The 17843-nt window shown below is 40.3% G+C and overlaps 3 protein-coding genes across 4 annotated transcripts; 2 read left to right on the top strand and 1 right to left on the bottom strand.

Moving 5' to 3' along the window:
- Positions 1-1975: 1975 nt before the first annotated feature.
- On the top strand, positions 1976-5299 carry LOC144006798 (cationic amino acid transporter 2). The gene is made up of 11 exons (XM_077505839.1): positions 1976-2345; positions 2451-2606; positions 2690-2846; positions 2991-3124; positions 3742-3964; positions 4034-4170; positions 4249-4351; positions 4441-4565; positions 4678-4844; positions 5006-5114; positions 5187-5299. Exons 1-11 carry the CDS (start codon positions 1976-1978, stop codon positions 5297-5299), a joined length of 1794 nt encoding a protein of 597 aa, XP_077361965.1.
- A 1016-nt stretch (positions 5300-6315) lies between these two features.
- Positions 6316-13824, top strand: kif20a (kinesin family member 20A). The gene is made up of 19 exons (XM_077504384.1): positions 6316-6531; positions 7046-7217; positions 7389-7514; positions 7584-7703; positions 8360-8498; positions 8614-8789; positions 8868-8967; positions 9087-9299; positions 9514-9625; positions 9702-9776; positions 9877-10020; positions 10090-10258; positions 10347-10496; positions 10675-10814; positions 10896-10998; positions 11082-11277; positions 11354-11439; positions 11519-11656; positions 12651-13824. The coding sequence occupies exons 2-19, from the start codon at positions 7050-7052 to the stop codon at positions 13005-13007; spliced, it is 2712 nt and encodes a 903-aa protein (XP_077360510.1). The 5' UTR covers positions 6316-6531; positions 7046-7049; the 3' UTR covers positions 13008-13824.
- On the bottom strand, positions 13216-17582 carry cdc23 (CDC23 (cell division cycle 23, yeast, homolog)). Of its 2 annotated transcripts, none has more exons than XM_077504385.1 (16): positions 17433-17582; positions 17139-17211; positions 16405-16542; positions 16291-16333; positions 16095-16200; positions 15821-15953; positions 15560-15737; positions 15292-15389; positions 15117-15198; positions 14565-14718; positions 14380-14499; positions 14234-14309; positions 14108-14169; positions 13905-13983; positions 13584-13703; positions 13216-13495 (listed from the first exon to the last, which is right to left on the bottom strand). In XM_077504385.1, the coding sequence occupies exons 1-16, from the start codon at positions 17537-17539 to the stop codon at positions 13337-13339; spliced, it is 1728 nt and encodes a 575-aa protein (XP_077360511.1). In that variant the 5' UTR covers positions 17540-17582; the 3' UTR covers positions 13216-13336. The 2 variants fall into 2 exon arrangements, with proteins under 2 accessions (XP_077360511.1, XP_077360512.1); XM_077504386.1 differs by having other exon boundaries at positions 17417-17547.
- Positions 17583-17843: the final 261 nt, after the last annotated feature.

Raw genomic sequence — 17843 nt, 5'->3', positions numbered from 1 at the left:
GTCAAAGTAAATGGCTGGCATGCAGTTGGAAGTCTGAGTAATGCCAAACTGATGTGCGTCTGCAAGGTAGGAAAGGCGAGCTATAGTAACAGTTAGCATTTCCACCAGGCTGTTGCTGTGGATGATCTTGTGACTGTTAACGTCAATTCCATTCTTTTATTTGATTTAATTTTGTGATAAAATGTGAGATCAGCAACAGCCAACATGACCATTTTTTAACTACATTTTGAATGCTTAGCATGACCATTGAATAAAGTCATGTTTCACTTTCACATTCATTGTTGAAGATACGTTCCACTGTCCAGCTTCCCAATCATGCGAATTTCCTCACTGGTGATCATTGACCGATTATTTTATATTTGCCAAGGCCTCGAAACAAACAACCTTCTATTTGACAATTGTCTAATGGAAATTATTGGTAAATTGGTACACAAATATGAGATAACCCATCCTGGTCCAAAATTCTAATTCCTCTCCCTCTCTCCTCAGAAATGGCACGTGCGTCTGAAATGTAACATAACGCATCAAAAAATGCTGCGCTATGAAAAGTTCACAGTGACGGGATTGACAAATCCACACAAGTGGTGTGATCTGAAACGCGGTGAAAGTCGCTCTCATCCTCCAAAGGTAAAGGAATATTTTATTTGTGCTATTTTTTTTCTCATTGCTATCATTACTAACTGTGGACTTTTATAATAAGTTCATAATGTAAATCTCATAAGATGAATAAAAGTAATTCTGGGATGTTTTTTTTGTGTTTTTTGCACAAGTCTATTCAACAGGTTTTTCTCTGTCTGTGTACAGAAACTGTAATAACCGCTAAAGTATAATTGTGCACATGATCGTAGTATCTTCAAAGCCCAGCAGTCATTTCACTAACTCAGGGGTCAACAACCTTTATTGTCAAAAGAACCATATAGGCCAAAGAATAACAATTAAATCTGTCTGGAATCTTAAAAAACAAACAAAAAAACAACAACTTTTGAACATTGTGATGAATTCCAATTTATGGTAATTTTCTGCCTTTGTTTTTGTTTTTTGTTTTTTTTTAATTTTATGGTTTATTTTCGAACGTTTTCTTTTCTTCCTTTTTTTTTTAAAATAAATTTTCTGACTTTTGGTAATTTGTGCACATGATCCTTTTGGACATTTTATGGTCACTCTTGGACATTTTTGGGTATTTTTATTTTTTAAACTTTTTCATCTACTCTTCGTCTCTTTTTCTAACAATTTACAAATTTGAACTATGGCATTTTTTGAAAATGTATTTATTCTTTTTTCTTTTTTTTTTAATCCAATCTAAATTGGTAATTCATTGAAATAATATTTTATCTAAAAAAAATAGAACAAATATGTAAAAAAATAAAATAAAATAAAAATCTACTAATGTTTTTAGAGACAGTAGAGGGACTAAAGAGCCACATGTGTCTCCAGAGCACCAAGTTGCAGACCTCTGCATTAACTAAACAAAAACCATGTACAGTTGTGCTGATAAGTTTACATACCATGGCAGAATTTTTAAAATGTACTGTTCTTTATGGAAAACACCCCTTTTTTCTGTTCTAAAAGCAGTCTTTTGTTGTTGTTTTTTTTGTCATTTTCAACACTACTGATTGTCATTTTCAAATCTTTAGATATGTTTGTTATATTCAAGTCAGTACAACACTGGATGAAACATGCAGTCCCTCAAGAGCTTACACAGACACAAATGACAGTTAATCAAGTCATAAGGTGTGGAAACCTTAATAGCCATTTGAAGCAACTGTGTCTAAAATTTTGATGAGGACCAATTTGGTTGATTGCAGTTAATTTTATGATTTCAAAATATTTCCGTAAAGCTAACAATGACGCTTTGACTCTGATGATTCATTCAAACATTGTGATGATGTTTTCTCAAGTGAACACATTTTATTACAATCTATGTCAGACTGTTTCTTTTGCATTTCAAACGTTGGCTTCCTTGTGTCTCACTAGCATGTCTGGCACAAAGATCCTGCTATTCCTTCAGAGCTTATCACGCAGGAAACCTCTGGAGCCCGAGGGAGAGGTGTCCAACTTCCGCCGCTGCCTGACTACACTTGACCTTGTGGCTTTGGGGGTGGGCAGCACATTAGGGGCTGGCGTGTATGTGCTGTCCGGAGAGGTGGCCAGAACCGTGGCCGGGCCCAGTATTATCATCTCCTTCTTAATAGCGGCCGTAGCATCGGTCTTTGCGGGATTGTGCTATGCGGAATTTGGAGCTCGGGTTCCCAAGACTGGTTCTGCTTACCTCTACAGTTATGTGACAGTGGGTGAAATATGGGCTTTTATCACTGGTTGGAACCTTCTCCTGTCTTACGTTATCGGTAAATACGGTGTAAATCTACCATCCATCCGTTTGTTTACTACTTATCCTATTTAGGGTCACGACTGAGTGGGTTTTAAACCATGTCCCCTTTTGTTGCGTTTAGGCACATCCAGTGTGGCCAGAGCATGGAGTGGAACTTTTGATGACCTCATTGGAAATGTCATTGAAAATTCGCTGGGAAAACAAGCCGCCATGGACCTGCCAGGTTTAGCTCCCTACCCGGACTTCTTTGCCGCTGGCCTTATTATGCTCTTGGCAGGCATGTTTTAACAGTCCATACGCTCAAATATTTAATCACAACTTTTTAAAATATCCCTTTTGACTGTGTAATTTTCCATCTAGGGATTCTTGCATTTGGTGTTAAAGAGTCTGCCATCGTGAACAAAATTTTTACAGCAGTCAACATTGTTGTGCTGTTTTTTGTTATTCTCACTGGATTCATAAAGGGAGATCTCAACAACTGGTACATTGATGAAGGGCATCTACAAAATTCATATGAGTATGCATCTTTTTTCTATCACCGTTCTATCACCTTTTCTACAATACTTTCCTCTCATTCCTCTCTGGATGAATGAATACAAATATTCCTGTTTTTATTTAATAATATGAATGATATTAATAGATTTCTGTCTGTTTGCTATAGAAACACATCATCAATGAATGAAACCATGAATTTTGGAAGTGGTGGATTTTTCCCTTTTGGCTTTGATGGAACATTAGCAGGAGCAGCGACTTGCTTTTACGCATTTGTCGGCTTTGACTGCATTGCTACAATGGGTAAAATGACATAGTACACGCAACACAACACATTTGTTCCCAAAAACATATAAATAAATTTTATTTTAACTGTTTTAAGTGTCCAATACACATATTTATACTTTTTTTTTTTTTTTTTTTTTTTAATGCGAGAGCATCCAGAAGGCTTTGATGCAGCCTCTCAATTGCAAAGAACGGGTGGAACAATGTTAGTAATTACAAAAACGGCCAGCAGGGAGCAGCAAAGTATAAGAGATCAACCAGGGCCATTTTGAAAACAAGCTGTTTCCCACACAATTCTAAACAGATTTGTGAATAATGATGAAACTTAGCTATATTCTAATGCTAATTGCAGCAAAAACAAATAGAAATATACTTTTTTTTTCCTGATGAAAGAAGAGGCCCTAATCATTCTTTTGGTAGGTTCCATGTTTTTATAGCAAAAGAACACAATATTCTGTGGGCCTTGCAAAATCAGTCAAAATCCAGTAAAACAGCCGAGAGCGAAGGGGGTTGCTTCAGTCAAAATGGATGCGAGTGAATGAGTTAAATGCCACAAGGGGGGGAAAAAAGTATATTATGAAGTATTTGTAACAGCAAATGTATCCAAATGAGTGTTTGTTTTCATCTTTCCTTAGGAGAGGAAGTTCAGAATCCCCAGAAATCAATCCCACTTGGAATTGTGGCATCCCTTCTCATTTGCTTCCTGGCTTATTTTGGCGTTTCCGCTGCCCTTACTTTAATGATGCCGTACTATTTGCTCAGTGTTCACAGCCCACTGCCTGTGGCTTTTACCTACGTGGGCTGGGGCCCTGCCAAGTACGCCGTGGCAGTGGGATCCCTCTGTGCACTGACAACAAGGTATGAACACAATCACGTTTTGTTTGTTTTATTTTTTTCGTCAAACCAGTTTTAATTTGACTTCGGCAGCCTCTTGGGGTCAATGTTTCCTATGCCCCGAGTGCTCTTTGCCATGGCGAGGGATGGCCTTCTCTTCAACCTTCTCAGCAAAATGAGCAAGAGACAAAGTCCTGTCATTGCTACGCTGGCTTCTGGTGTTGTCGCGGGTAACAACAACAACAATAAAAAAAATCTCAAATGTGAGATTTAATATTCTAATGTACACTTTGCTCATAATTTTGCAGCCATCATGGCATTATTGTTTGACCTGAAGGCACTGGTTGACATGATGTCCATTGGAACTTTGTTTGCTTACACCCTTGTGGCCATATGTATTCTCATTTTAAGGTAATTTTATGAATAGATTTTTCCAAGAAAATGTGACTTTTGTTGAATCGCTAGAGATCAATAATTTGAATTATTGTGTACATGTACAGATACCAAGCGGACGTCAATGCTGACAACAAAGAAGAGCCGTTTACAGTCAGCGGACTCTTTTTTCCTCCTTCACAATGTACAGCACGGACTTCAAAAAATGTGTCTGTTTTGACAGCTTGTGTCAGTATGTACTCTTTTTGTTCTGTTAAATGTAATGACATCCTCTGTTTGTATGACCTGTATGACTGCTTTCTGTTTCTGAGCTTACTTTCTTTCTTCTTCTTTTTTCATCTCAGTATTTTTAGCAACCATCCTGAGTCTCTTCATATCCCAAGCTGCGACCTCGCTGCAGTCTTCGGAGTGGTGGATCGTGCTCTGTGTGGTTGTAGTGGCAGCGATTCTGAGCCTCACTGTCCTCATCATCTGGAGACAACCGCAGAGCACAATTAGTGCTGCTTTTATGGCATGTTACTTTTGTTAATCACAATACTTACACTGCATGGAAAGACTAAGGAAGACTTCCAACTTAGGAATTTGACCTCACAAATGTTTGTCCAGATTAATTTTCTTCTCTTTTTACTCGTATGTTTACCTTTCACTGTGTTTCTGTTCTTTTACAAACAGGTTCCTTTTGTGCCACTGCTACCTATCCTAAGCACTTTGATCAATATTTACTTAATGGTTCAATTGGGATCGGACACATGGATACGCTATGCCGTGTGGATGGCTATAGGTATGTGAAGAATAGACGAACAACATGATCAACATGGATGGACAGAACACAAACAGTTTTTCTCTGACACAGGTTTAATCATCTACTTTGCATATGGGCTTCAGCACAGTGTACAGAAACAAAGGCTCCAAAATTCGCACAACCACGTCAGTATTAACAGAATCGCGTCCGATGCAGATGGATAACTACATTTTGAGCTACATTTTATTGGTTTGTTGATACAAACATCTGATTATCAATAGATCAAGGCCAGTATGATTTAATATATTAAGAAGTGTTATTAATCCAAATGATAGTGTTTCTTTCTTTTTATTAACATCTGTAGCTTGTGTTTTACTATAATGGAATTTATCTACAATATTGTTAAAAATAAAAATCGACTTGATGTGAGTGTTCTTTCATATGGGTGTGAAGCAAAAAGTTGAGCCCGGATAACTTATGTGAGGTGTTTACAACAAACATATTTTGTTATAATAATTAAACAGCTATAGCTAAACGCTGTTGTCGTTTAATGAACTTCAACTCCCCCATCAAATCTTGTCAATACAACAAGAAAAAAAAAGGACAAAAATATATACAAACACTCAGACAATCCAGTTCAATTTTGCATCAAAACTGAAATTCCAATTTTTTATAACCCTAAAATAAAGAAAGAAAAAAAATGACAGACTTCAATTTAACAAACTAGACAATATTTTCAAAACCTTTTGACCTTTATTATTTTCAAATTTAAGAGACTATATGTAATGATTAATATCAACCAAAAATACTTTAAAGCATGGATTAAATTTGAAAAATTTGGCTTTTGGAATGTGAAATTTCCCTAATAAAATAAAAAGAGCAACAACATTACAAATATCCGTATCTTTGTATGTAAACCAAGTAATAATAATACATTTCCCTTCAATCTTTATAGTATGACCAGTTTTTTGAAAAATAAATTTCTAAATTTTATTTTATTTTATTTTATTTTATTTTATTTTATTTTATTTTATTTTATTTTATTTTATTTTATTTTATTTTATTCTTGACTAGCAATCAACGTTAGATGTGGACGTTATGAACATATGAACTGACCGGAACATTTGAAAGCCTGACTTGTTTAGGAAGGAATTTTGACACACACCCACTGTATTCGGAATAGCCAATCAGAGCAGCCCTCAACGACCAGCAGCCAATGAACAAGTGGGCACACAGTTGGAGGCTCATTCAAACTCAAAGCTGCTTCATAGACGGTTGCATCTCTGGCGCAGTGGAGAATTTTTGACGACAAACGGTGGTTCTGTGTTATGAGTGTTTAGACTACCCAACGTTTTGGCAGTTCGTGTTAGCTTTGAGGTTGTCTTAAATAGTTTGATTATTTTGAATTTCTTGGGATTTCTCATTTAAAATCTTCGTTGAACCTTTTGGAAGCGAGGTAAGTGCATAACAACGCAAACTGTGTGCCTACCTTAGTAAATAAGCATGATAATTAAATTGTACTTATTTGTTACATTGCATCCAATTATATTTAAACTAAAACGTTTTCGTGGCCTGCATAGGACTTGGTGATTTCATTTCACATACTGGCGATTTATTGTTATTGTTTATTATTGTCATTTGTACGAGGAACTCGGCATTGATAACAACTGCCTTTTCACTTATTCACAATTCGGGGAAGTTGTATTGCGATTTTACATTTTTAATCACGTCATATGGGACAGGTTTGAGAAATCTTTCCTGTTTAGCAACTTAACTCCCCCTGTGAAACGGTTGTCTTTTGACACACCCTCACGTCTACTTTAACTTGCAGTGAGTGTATGTAAAACTATTTCAATTTGTAGTTGCAAAATGTGGTATACAATATGTGTCAGCAAGTAACAAACCATCAGTTATGCCAACACTATTTTTGCATCCATATAACTTGACTTACATTGTCATCCTTGGAACAGGTCAATGGCGTTTTCTTTGTCCACGACGTGTGCCTCCCCTTTAGACGAAGGGGAGGACATGGCTGTATTTGAGTCCACAGCAGCAGACTATAGAGGATTCGACGTGCCACGTTTGCCTGAGCTCTCTGTCATATCGCCGGGCTTGGACACCCGGCCTTCCACCACGGAGACGGTAGGTATTATTTTAGTAAGTCTTTTAAGATGTGTGTGATTGGATTTAAAAGTGAATAGATAAATGCAAAGCTTAACCATATGCAGTTTACTCACTTGTTGAATCAGTCAATTATCAAACTATTTTGTGACAATTCACAAATCATGATTTGGGTCTGTATTGTTATTTTAGAAGTTGCCTTCAAAACCTGCAGTGGTGAGGCAAGAAAGTGGCGATAAAGGCGAGACAGAGAGAGTCAAAGTCTTCCTGCGCATACGACCCCTCACAGAGGTGGAAAGAGAGAGGGGTGAAGAGCAGGTCCAATTTTTTGATCTACCCCGTTCCTCCATTATGCATGTGGTGCCTCTAAATGTGCCTCTAATCCAGGAATGTGTGGACGTGCAAGATGAAGCGACTCTGCTGCTCAAAGCTCCGAAATGCTCACAAAACATGAAGATGGCAGAAAGGGGCATCTCTCAGAGCATGCACAAGTTCACTTTCTCCAAGGTGGGTTACTCTTACAAACATGTTAGGTACATCTCGGCATGGGATGATGTAAGATTCTGACAGTGTGATAACCATTGTTAAAAATATCACAATATTAAAACTACAGCTCTAAAATGTATTTTTTTTTTGGGGGGGGGGGGGATATTTGAATTTGAGAAAATAAAAACAGCGTTCCCCAATGAACACAATCCATTTTATTTTTAAACAAAATATAGAATATTTGGTACCTTAAACATATATTTTAAGTTTAAATAAAGTATTCTTAGAAAGGACAGTGCGACTTAGCAAAAGGCATATGTAAGAGTATTTGAACTACAGAAGTCTCAAAGTCTGAAGTCTAAAAAAATGGTTCTGACAGATAAACTAGGCTGGTTTTTTATTTTTTTTTTATTTTAGTCCAATTTTTAATGTATTTTTTTTAAAATTTACTCATAGTAGTTTTGTACTTTATTGAGTTTTTATTTTATAGTTGGTTTCACTAGATTTAATGTTTATGATACTGTGTGGATCGCAATGTGCAGCAGTTTGGAAACACTTGTTTATAAAATGTGCTATAGAAATAAAATGGATTGGTTTGGGTTGATAAATTGATGACTAATCTCCTACAAGAACTGTAGTAATATGCCCCTTTTCTTATTAATCTCTGTCTATGAAAGATTTGTGGCCCAGAAACAACACAGCAAGCCTTCTATGAGTGCACCATGAAGGAGATGGTCAAAAATGTTCTTCAGGGAGAGAATAGACTCCTATACACGTACGGAGTCACCAATTCTGGAAAGACTTACACTGTTCAAGGTGAGATGATGTTCTGCTATGAGCTATACTAAACACATAAAACTCCACATGCTCAACATGGATTGAAGTCTTGTTTAACATGTAAACCGTTCCTGAATGTTTTTTTTTTTTGCAGGCACTGGTCGCGATGCGGGCCTCCTCCCCAGAGCTTTAGTGTCTCTGTTTCGAAAATTGCAAGGTCGTCTGTATGAGGGCATGGACCTGAAGCCTGTCTTGTACCAGGACGTGAGGCATCTGGAACCCTCTGAGGTCAGAGTGGAGGAAATTCGCAGAAACTCTCTGCTCAAAGAGGTAAACAAAACAACTCACTATAGCTTGCCACCGATTAGTTACACATTGATGTAAAATGATTAATTTTATGGGTTACAGGATGAGAACCCGAGTTCTTATCGAGGGGCCAACACAACCACTTGGGACAGCGGCATTGGAGGACTTTCTGCTACCAGCCGCATTGCTACCCAACTGGAAGGTATGACATTTTTCTATCGATCATAACCAACCCCCTGTTCTATATACTAAACGTTACACTAGTGTTTAGGCTAAATGCTTCCGTAGTTCTTCCGTGCACACGTCGTTCTTCTTCTCCAGCCTGTGACAGCGTGTGCCTGGAGCCCGACAGCCTCTCCAACAGCGGCGGTGACGACCTTGAGAAAGGGCTGCAGTTCTCCATCTGGGTGTCCTTCTATGAGATCTACAACGAGTTCCTTTACGACCTCCTGGACGCCGCGCCCTCCCTGCAGCCGAGAAAGAGGATCACGCTGCGGCTGAGCGACGACAAGCACGGCAATCCCTACGTGAAGGGTAATAGACATTTTGCTGGTGATGAAAGTGGGAGTAATTTATATAACGTAATTGGACACTATAATTGCACAATTTAATTGTTGATGTTTGCAGTGGTAAATAACGATGATGAAGCTCTTGTATTGGCTTTCATGCCCATATCATTCCGATGTCTTTTCAGCTGATGTTGTCAGTACTTTATATAAACATTTAATGCATCTGCTGTTTTTGTCAGACCTCACATGGGTTCAGATCTGCAGTGCAGAGGAAGCTTGGAAGATTCTGAGAGCCGGTCATCGTAATCAAAGTTTTGCCAGCACACATTTCAACCAAAACTCGAGTCGTAGGTAAGAGTCTTTCGATTTTCAGTTCTTCGCATATTTGTGTACCGTTTTCAATTTCTCATCCAAGTGTACTTTTCAGCCACAGCATTTTCTCTATTCGTGTCCTGCACATCCGCCCAGATGCAGAATCTGGTCAGAACATGCACATCAGCGAGTAAGTGGACCACTTTAGGCTATTTTTCAAATGTATGCGCATATTAAAATGTCCTTTTTATGTGCTTTACTCATCTGGTTTCACGTGAACTCCCGTATAGACTGACTGTGTGCGATCTAGCCGGGTCGGAACGCTGCAAAGAGATGCGCAGCGCTGAACGGATGAAAGAAGCAAACAACATCAACACCTCCCTCCTTACCCTGGGGCGCTGTATTGCTGCTCTGAGACACAACCAGACCAACAAGTACGCACTCAACTCAACTTGTATGAATCAGTTTACAAAACGCATACTGGATGTGACTGTCGACCTCAGGTCACGGCCAGCTCAAGTGGTGCCCTTCAGGGACAGTAAGCTGACGCGGGTGCTTCAGGGTTTCTTCTGTGGCCGAGGAACTTCCAGCATGGTGGTCAACATTAACACATGCGCCTCCATCTATGACGAGACCCTCCAAGCGCTCAAGTTCTCGGCTATCGCTTCCCAAGTAAGCGTCTACATCTCGACTGACTTGGGGTTTTGTGTATCAGACCAAAGGAATGACATTTTTTTCATTTTTCCCCCCCCGCTTCCAGCTGGTCCATGCACCCTCCACAAAAACCAGAGTGGCCTATATCCTGTCTCTGTTGCATGAGCAAGCCAATGCGAATGACAGCACAGTGTTGGAAGAGGAGACAGAAGACAGCGATGTTGAAGATGGCGATACTACCATGTTGAATACAGAGGTAAGGCATGGCTGGAGGTAGAGGGATATTATCTCTGCAGACTAATGCATCATCTTTGTTTGGGTGAATACGGCCTAAAATTCACATTATGGTATTATTTGAACTGTAGGTAATGTGTTATGCTTTGGTTTGTAGATTTCAAAAAAACTGTTTCTGTTTAATCCCCACTCCCCCTCAGCATTTGCTGCACGCCATTGACGTCCTGAAGCGCGAGGTGCAGCTCCAGCGGGACGAAAAAGAACTTCTCGAGGCCAACGTGAGGGAGCAGGTTGTTTCTGAGATGATGGAGGTCATTTCCAGGATGCAAAATGAATTCAGGTGTGGTGACAGAGGACGTCCCAACTAAACACCTAATGGCTGTTTGACTAAACCAAAAACTGCCGCCTACTGTCCCCGTAGTGAGACCTTGGACGTGCAGATAGCTCTGGTTGAAAACCGCAGCGAGGACAGAATAAACAACCTGCAGAAACATTTAAAGGAATTCTACAGCCAAGAGTTAAAGGTGAGTGTTGCAAACCTGCGCTGGGAGGATCTCAATCTAACCTGTTGGGTGTGGAAATGTATGTCGACACTTTCCTGTGACAGGAGCGTGATCAGGAGATTGAAGAATTGGCCCTCGCCTTGGAGAAAAAGATGGCTTGCGAGGCAGGCCCCAGCTCTGCGCCCCAGCCAGAACCCGAGGGGCCTCGCCGGTCCCAGCGCCTCAGCACGCAGAAGGTAGACGCCCGACTGCGTCAGGAGCTTGAACAGTGTCGGGCTGAGCTGCTTAGCAAGACACAGGGTAGGTGCATTGTGACCCAATACAACCCCACCCCGCCCAAATCCATTTTCATTGTTTCCCCTGCTTGCTGTTACAGAGGTATCGCAGCTGAAGATCCAACTGGAGGCACCAGGCTCAGCGGGCACCAACACTGCCGTCCGCAAGCTGGAAGAGGGACAAAGGGTAAGGGAGCCGCCGCCACGCTCAAGGGCCACCGCCACGCTCAAGGGCCACCGCTCATTTTTGCATCTGCTCCCGCCAGAACCTGCGCCAGCTGCGCTCGGATTTGCAGAAGCTCGGCACGGACCTGCAGTCGGGCGAACGGGCCTGCTGCCGCAACACGGGCGGCGAGAGGCTGAGGCAGGCTTTGGCTGCCGCAGATGAAAAGATCATCAAACAGGTATGTTTTTCCAAATGTGCCTGCTTTTTCTGTTAAACTTTTTTTTTCTGTTGAAAAGCTTGAAAAAAAGTTTCAGTACACCTGAGTGAAATTACCTCTGGGATGGGAATTTTGAATGATGAAAACATGAAATTATGGTAGTTATTTTTCTTTATTACACATTTCATACACTGTATGCCTACATTTTTATGTTAAAATAAGTTTACAGTATCTTTAAGTGAGTTTTAATAATTTGAAATGTGTGGGAGAGGGTATTAAAAAACATTTAACTGATTTTCAGCTATTGCTGGTGAATCTACTTGAGAATGTAAATCGCATCACTACACAGTAAAAGATGAATATCATGATCTAAAATTGTGTAAAATATTAAAACATTTAATAACTGAAAAAATTCAGAATGTTAATCATACTACATTCGAGAGGTTATGTTGATCAAATAAATTAATAAGATTACTTGGATAACATTATCAAATCTCAAGTTATAAATAAATATTAGCAATTTCGCACCTTTAGTGCAAATAAAATAATACCGCCGATATTTAAATGAAAATAGAGCTGGTTGTCAGTTTAGTTTTCTACAATTCAATCAAATTGCTGCTGAAAACCAAATTTCTCCATATTGGGTTCTTAATTCTTGCTGTGAAACCAAGTGCCCAATTATATTTGTCATCACTGTGTTTTTATAAAGTACAATTTTATGGAGTTCTCTTCTTCATCATTAAAATACACATTTCAACAGTGTTATTTACATACTTGAGGAATTCTCAAAGTATTTTTTCTTTTCTCTCCCTCTTTCTGATTTTCACTAACATCTTCCCATGCACAACTAGACTACTCGTATTTATTACTAATTCAGACTAATTCATTTTAACGCAGTGCCTACATGGGGGGATTTTTGTGTTCTCAAGCACGTGGAGGGTTTTGCTGTGCTAACTCCTTTGCGTGACTACACCTTCACTGCGCTGTGTAAAACTGTTAACCCACTTCCTCTTAGGACCAAATCCTAGTGGAGCTGCAAAACGGCCTGACGCTCGTCAAGGCCGACTTGAGGCGCATGGCCGACACTCCGGCCCAGCCCGTCTCGCTCCCCCGCCTGGCCTTCGCCACGCCGACTTCTTGCAAGAAGCGGGGATGCGGCGCGGCGGCCGCCGCCGACTCTGAGAACAAGCCTCCTCAGAAAAAGCCCTTCTACCACTCTTTGTTCCCCAGCCGCACGCCGACGCGCAAATACAACACGCGCAACGCCGCAGATGCTAACCTGACCCCGTACTCTCGGATCCTGAGGTCACGCCAGCAGTCTCCGCCTCCGAGCCCTTTGCCCACACCTCGCAGCCTACGTGGGAAGTACTGAGTTTGCTCCCGTTTCATCTGGACTAGATCCAGTATGTATATTGACAGTTTTGATTTGGTTTTATGCCAAAGAGTTCTAATGTTACCAAGTGGAAAACTTTGAAAGATGTTTTGGGATGTGGTGCTTCCAATTGTTCTTGGGCTTCAAGCTTTTATATGCATGTTGTGTTGATTGCAGTATTTCTTTTTTTGTCACAGAACTGCGCATGTTTGAACAATGTGTCGTTTTAATATCAAACTGTATGCAACAGATACATCTTTTGTTTCTCATATTCTGCAAATCCAATCAGATAGTCCTTGCAAAAAGGCCAGGAATGACAAGCAGGAGTGTCAGGGCGTGAAGGGGATGACGTTGAGCGGTGACACCCTCCTAACGGGTGTCGTGTTATTGTTGTTGGAGAGCGGTGTGAACAGATCGCATGGCGGCGTCTCCGTCTGATCTCTCACCTGAGAGATTTGCCTCAATAGAGCTTTCCCTTCTTCTCGTGCCTATAAAAGCATACATAGATCGAGGTTACTGTGTTCTAAAATCCCCAAATGTATCCAGACTGCTCACAACTTGCACATTAACACTCACATCATTGTAGTCACAGCAGCGCTGGGCGCAGAGAGATGCCTCGTCGTAGAGTTTGTTCTTGAAATAGTGCTGACCGAGGTATTTGAGAGCTGTGCTAACTTCCGTGTGCTCCAACTGTTCCTGTGCGCGCAACCATATTTGTACTTCAGGCCATACATAAATGAAAATCAGAACTAGTAGCGTGTCCAGGCTCTCCAACTATTTGTAAACAAGCCATTAAAAAGTCACATTTTCCATAACACTGTGTTGTACTGTCCCATTTTAAAGCTCCTACGGCCAACAAGCCTGTGAATAGAACACACGTTCACATAAAATGCTTACCCCGCAGGAAAAGACGTCTTGTGTGTAAAGCATGTAACTCTGGGCGGCCTCATCACTTTCGGTCAGCTGTTCGTGGAGCCTTAATGAGAGAAATATTAATTTAACCTAGTAAGATGAGTTTTTGAAAGACTATTTTCAACACTACCGCAATGTATGCTGATAGAAAGACTGACATCTGTAGACACTGAATCAGCGCCACCTACTTGGCCAGTTTGAGTAATGCCATCTTCTCAACATCTCCAACAGAGTATGCCCTCCAGTAACACTGAAACAAAAACAGACGTGTCACAAAAGATGCACATCAACAAGAAAATAACACTATGTTTCACCTTTTTGGCTTCAGCTGTCTGGGACAGTTTTTCGTAACTTTCGCCCAGTGCAACTAACATGCGCGAGTCATTGGGCCTGCAAGGAGTAAAACAGTGCCACAGTAAGTTGGGATGTGTATATAACCCCCCAACACTTAACAATATACCTGAGCTGATGAGCCTTTCGATAGTAGTATAAACAGTAGAATGGCATCTTGAGAATCTCATAAGTCTGACCTAAGCCGTACCAGGCCCGATAGTCCCGCTTGTTCACTTCAATGGCGTGTCTGACAGAAACAAACAAACTCGACATTCACCAAACGTGATCACCAAAACGGAGTCGGTGACTAACCTGTAAGCTTGGATGGCGGCGGACGTGTTCTTCATCTCCATGTACTCGTGGCCCATGAGCGTCCAGGCGCTCAGGCAGCGCGGGTTGAGTTTGAGGGCGCGCTGAAAATACAGCGCCGCCTTTTCGTGCTGCGAGCGCAAGCTGTAGTAGTTCCCTACAGTTCACAGACGATATCGACATTTCGATTGTGAATTTTATGCCAACTCCGAGGGCGCCTATTCAGCATATTTTGGTTGTGATGCAATTAGTGTTAGTTCCGTCAATGAAAACTAAACAAAAATAATTTCATCAACATACTTTTTTTTTTTTTTTTTTAAATATATATATATCACAAGTGCTTTATGAAGCTTCATTTGTCAATCACTACTTAAAACGTAATCATTTAACCAAGACAAGTTGGCACAACCTGATGTCATAATAAAAAAATGTGTAAAAAGTTATTCTGGAAAACAGAAAATACACATCAATATGAATACTTCCTTTACAGTGTTTAATCGAAATTGAAACACTTACACGCAAGTGAGATGTTTTTCGGGTGTGATTTATACGTACCAATGACACAGCACGTTTCCACTCTGTACTTGTCAATCTCCACCAACGTGTGGGCCAAGTAACTTAATTCTGGTTTCATGATCTGTGGAAAGCACACAAAAGAAAATTTCACCTTTTGCAAAAAATATGAAGAAATTACTGTTTGTTTGTTTTGTTTTTTGCCAAAAGGCCTCACTTTGACATAGAGCAGGTTGGAGAAGGTGTCCATGTTGTCGATGCGATAGGGATCGTGTTCTCTCAGCTTGTTAAACAGAGCCACCGCCTGGTCAATATCTGCAATGCCACCACATTTAAACAAAGAAGGCCCTATGGAAACCCGTTGTAACATTTATTCAAATAGTCTCCATCTTAAGGCCCACGTACTCGTCTCGTAAACTCGTTGTTGCCACTAGTAAGAATTCAGTAGTAATTCAAGTTGAAGCACTATTTGAACTAAAAAATACCTCGGATGTTATGGTAGGCGACGGCCATCTGCGAAATGATGTAAGTGCTCTTGGTGAAGCCGGCATCCATGAGGTCCTGGTACTTCTGCAACGCCTCCTTGATCATCTGCAGTTCCGTGTACATGTGGGCCGTGAAGAATTCCTTCACCCAGCAGTCAGCCAAAGACAGAGATTTCAGCTACGAGAGGACCAGATGACAGAATTTCAGATGATTTGCATTTGGCTTGGGGCGGGACAATCGCGTTAAAGTCCGCTTTTTACCATTTCAATGTTGGTGACGAGGTTGCTGAGCTCCAGCCACGCCCCCCAGTGAAGAGGAAGCGCATGGATGGCTTCCACGAAAACTTCCACCGCCTCCTTGAGCAAATCCAGTTTTCGGAGCACTACTCCATACCTGCCATTTTACACAGAACAACTTTATTCCAAATAGTGTTCAACGTTTTTTCACGATTCAGTTTCACGCCGCTAGCATAGATCGACAAAGGGCCCATTTTGTTAAATTAAATAATTTTACCGCAATAACAATATTTCTTACAGATATAAGGCAAAACCATCCAGCTCTCCTGCGTTGTGCTTCTTACTCAGCTCCACCCTCAGTTCTCGCAAAGCTTCGTTGCGCACCTGACCCTTCTCCAGAGGACCTAAAACAACAAGACAGGTATGCTATTTTATTTTATTTTTTTTTTTTATAGTTCAAACCCCCCAAACACTTTCCATTACTTTGTCCTCACCCAGGCTGTCGACTGTCTCATCATCTTTCTTTTTCTCGCCGGACTGCAAACAAACGAGGATGCTTTCACTTCAGAAGTGTGAAAATGTCATTCAGGTGAGTGTTGAGGTCTTACCAGATAACGTGAATACATGTAGAGGAAGTAAGCCTTCTGACTGGTGCAGCCCTTCAAAAAGTAGGCAGCGCGGTCGTACTCTTTTAAATCAAAGTAGGATTTGGCCAGTGTGAGTGCATCAAGGTCTTGCATGTCCTCCTATAGGTGCAAGTCAGGAGAAAATATTGTATAATGTAAAATGAAAAATGTTATATAAATAAAATTGGTTGACATAGCATGTTAGAGGCCATTAATCGGATATTCCCATGGATTCATTTGTGAGTAATATCCTCCTGACTACCAGCAATTCAAAATTGTCCTCTGTAGTGGACCTTCTTTAAACCTGAATATCTCCCACCCAGTGCATACGATTGAATTAACTCATTTTGTGCTCTATAGAGGACATTCAGAGGTTTCCAATGATACCAAATGTGGAGGGGTGGGGCTTTGCTACCTTTGGTTACATCATAAAAGAAAATGGGTTCCCTCAGTTCAAGCACTTTTTAGGGAAGAGGAATAGTAAGTGTATAACAGTTTTTATTGAACAAATTTAGGATTTAAAATGTTAGCATGTTTTCTATAAGACTCTTAAGAACACATTAAAGTGTTGTTTGTATAAAAACTTTTTCAAAAATTTCTTTTGCAGTATTCCAGTTACTTCACAAAGATTGGGGAATATCAAAATAAACATGATTGGACAATGTTTTTTTGTTGCCTGGTAATCAGGGGGATAAGTAAAATTTCGCTGTACGAACCTCTGAAAAGGTATGTGGTGATGGTAATGCATCTTTGGGAAGAGGATCCAAAGCAAAAGCCAACTCAGAAGCCCTAAATCAAAAAGACAAAAAAGCATAACAGTTGTGTAACAAGAGATCATCAAGTTCGCCATAGGAAATTATCCAATTAACTAATTAATATGAAAATTATGTTATGTTATGATGAAAATAAGTAAATGCTAACGTAGCTAACAGATAAACAACAACGCAACTGCGTCCATTGGGCAGGGAACAAATCGTCAGTGCTCGACACTTACGAAATGTCAGTCTTACCACTTGGCGCTATGCAGAAGTCCTCTTTCTTTACACAGCCATGTTACAGAGAGAAGCTGCTTTTTGATTTGCATCAGGTCCCTAAACTGACTGTGGAGCGCCGCCATGTTCGTACTCGACGAAGACGGGTCGCGATTGGTGGACGTTCTAACGTCTTTGTCCCGCCCACTCTGCGTCACTTCCGCTTTCGGCATCACTTCCTGTTCAACAGTAACGACGTCAAATATTTTATTTTTTACTTTTAATTTTCAATTTTACGACTATTATTTATGACTATAATAATAATAATAATAATAATAATAATAATAATTATTATTATTATTATTATTATTATTATTATTAATTGGACTGATGGTATAAGAGGCAACCATTCACATTCAGATCTAAGAAGAATTATTGTTTTTGTTTTAC

Source organism: Festucalex cinctus, chromosome 18, assembly GCF_051991245.1.
Source record: "Festucalex cinctus isolate MCC-2025b chromosome 18, RoL_Fcin_1.0, whole genome shotgun sequence".
In the NCBI taxonomy this organism is placed as follows: Eukaryota; Metazoa; Chordata; class Actinopteri; order Syngnathiformes; family Syngnathidae; genus Festucalex; species Festucalex cinctus.
Note: the sequence above shows the minus strand (reverse complement) of the source record. Positions and strands in the feature narration are given on the sequence as shown.

What these genes read in the sequence shown, in the direction of transcription:
- LOC144006798 (XM_077505839.1), top strand. Translation starts at nt 1,976, where the DNA reads ATGTCTGGCACAAAGATCCTGCTATTCCTTCAGAGCTTATCACGCAGG. An exon ending in TGACTGCATTGCTACAATGG is followed by an intron (nt 3,125 to 3,741) that starts GTAAAATGACAT and finishes ATCTTTCCTTAG; the next exon opens with GAGAGGAAGTTCAGAATCCC. An exon ending in ATATGTATTCTCATTTTAAG is followed by an intron (nt 4,352 to 4,440) that starts GTAATTTTATGA and finishes GTACATGTACAG; the next exon opens with ATACCAAGCGGACGTCAATG.
- cdc23 (XM_077504385.1), bottom strand. Translation starts at nt 17,539, where the DNA reads ATGGCGGCGCTCCACAGTCAGTTTAGGGACCTGATGCAAATCAAAAAG. An exon ending in CACCACATACCTTTTCAGAG is followed by an intron (nt 16,543 to 17,138) that starts GTTCGTACAGCG and finishes TTGCACCTATAG; the next exon opens with GAGGACATGCAAGACCTTGA. An exon ending in GCTGCTGTGACTACAATGAT is followed by an intron (nt 13,496 to 13,583) that starts GTGAGTGTTAAT and finishes ATGCTTTTATAG; the next exon opens with GCACGAGAAGAAGGGAAAGC.
- kif20a (XM_077504384.1), top strand. Translation starts at nt 7,050, where the DNA reads ATGGCGTTTTCTTTGTCCACGACGTGTGCCTCCCCTTTAGACGAAGGG. An exon ending in CAGAACATGCACATCAGCGA is followed by an intron (nt 9,777 to 9,876) that starts GTAAGTGGACCA and finishes ACTCCCGTATAG; the next exon opens with ACTGACTGTGTGCGATCTAG. An exon ending in CTACCATGTTGAATACAGAG is followed by an intron (nt 10,497 to 10,674) that starts GTAAGGCATGGC and finishes ACTCCCCCTCAG; the next exon opens with CATTTGCTGCACGCCATTGA.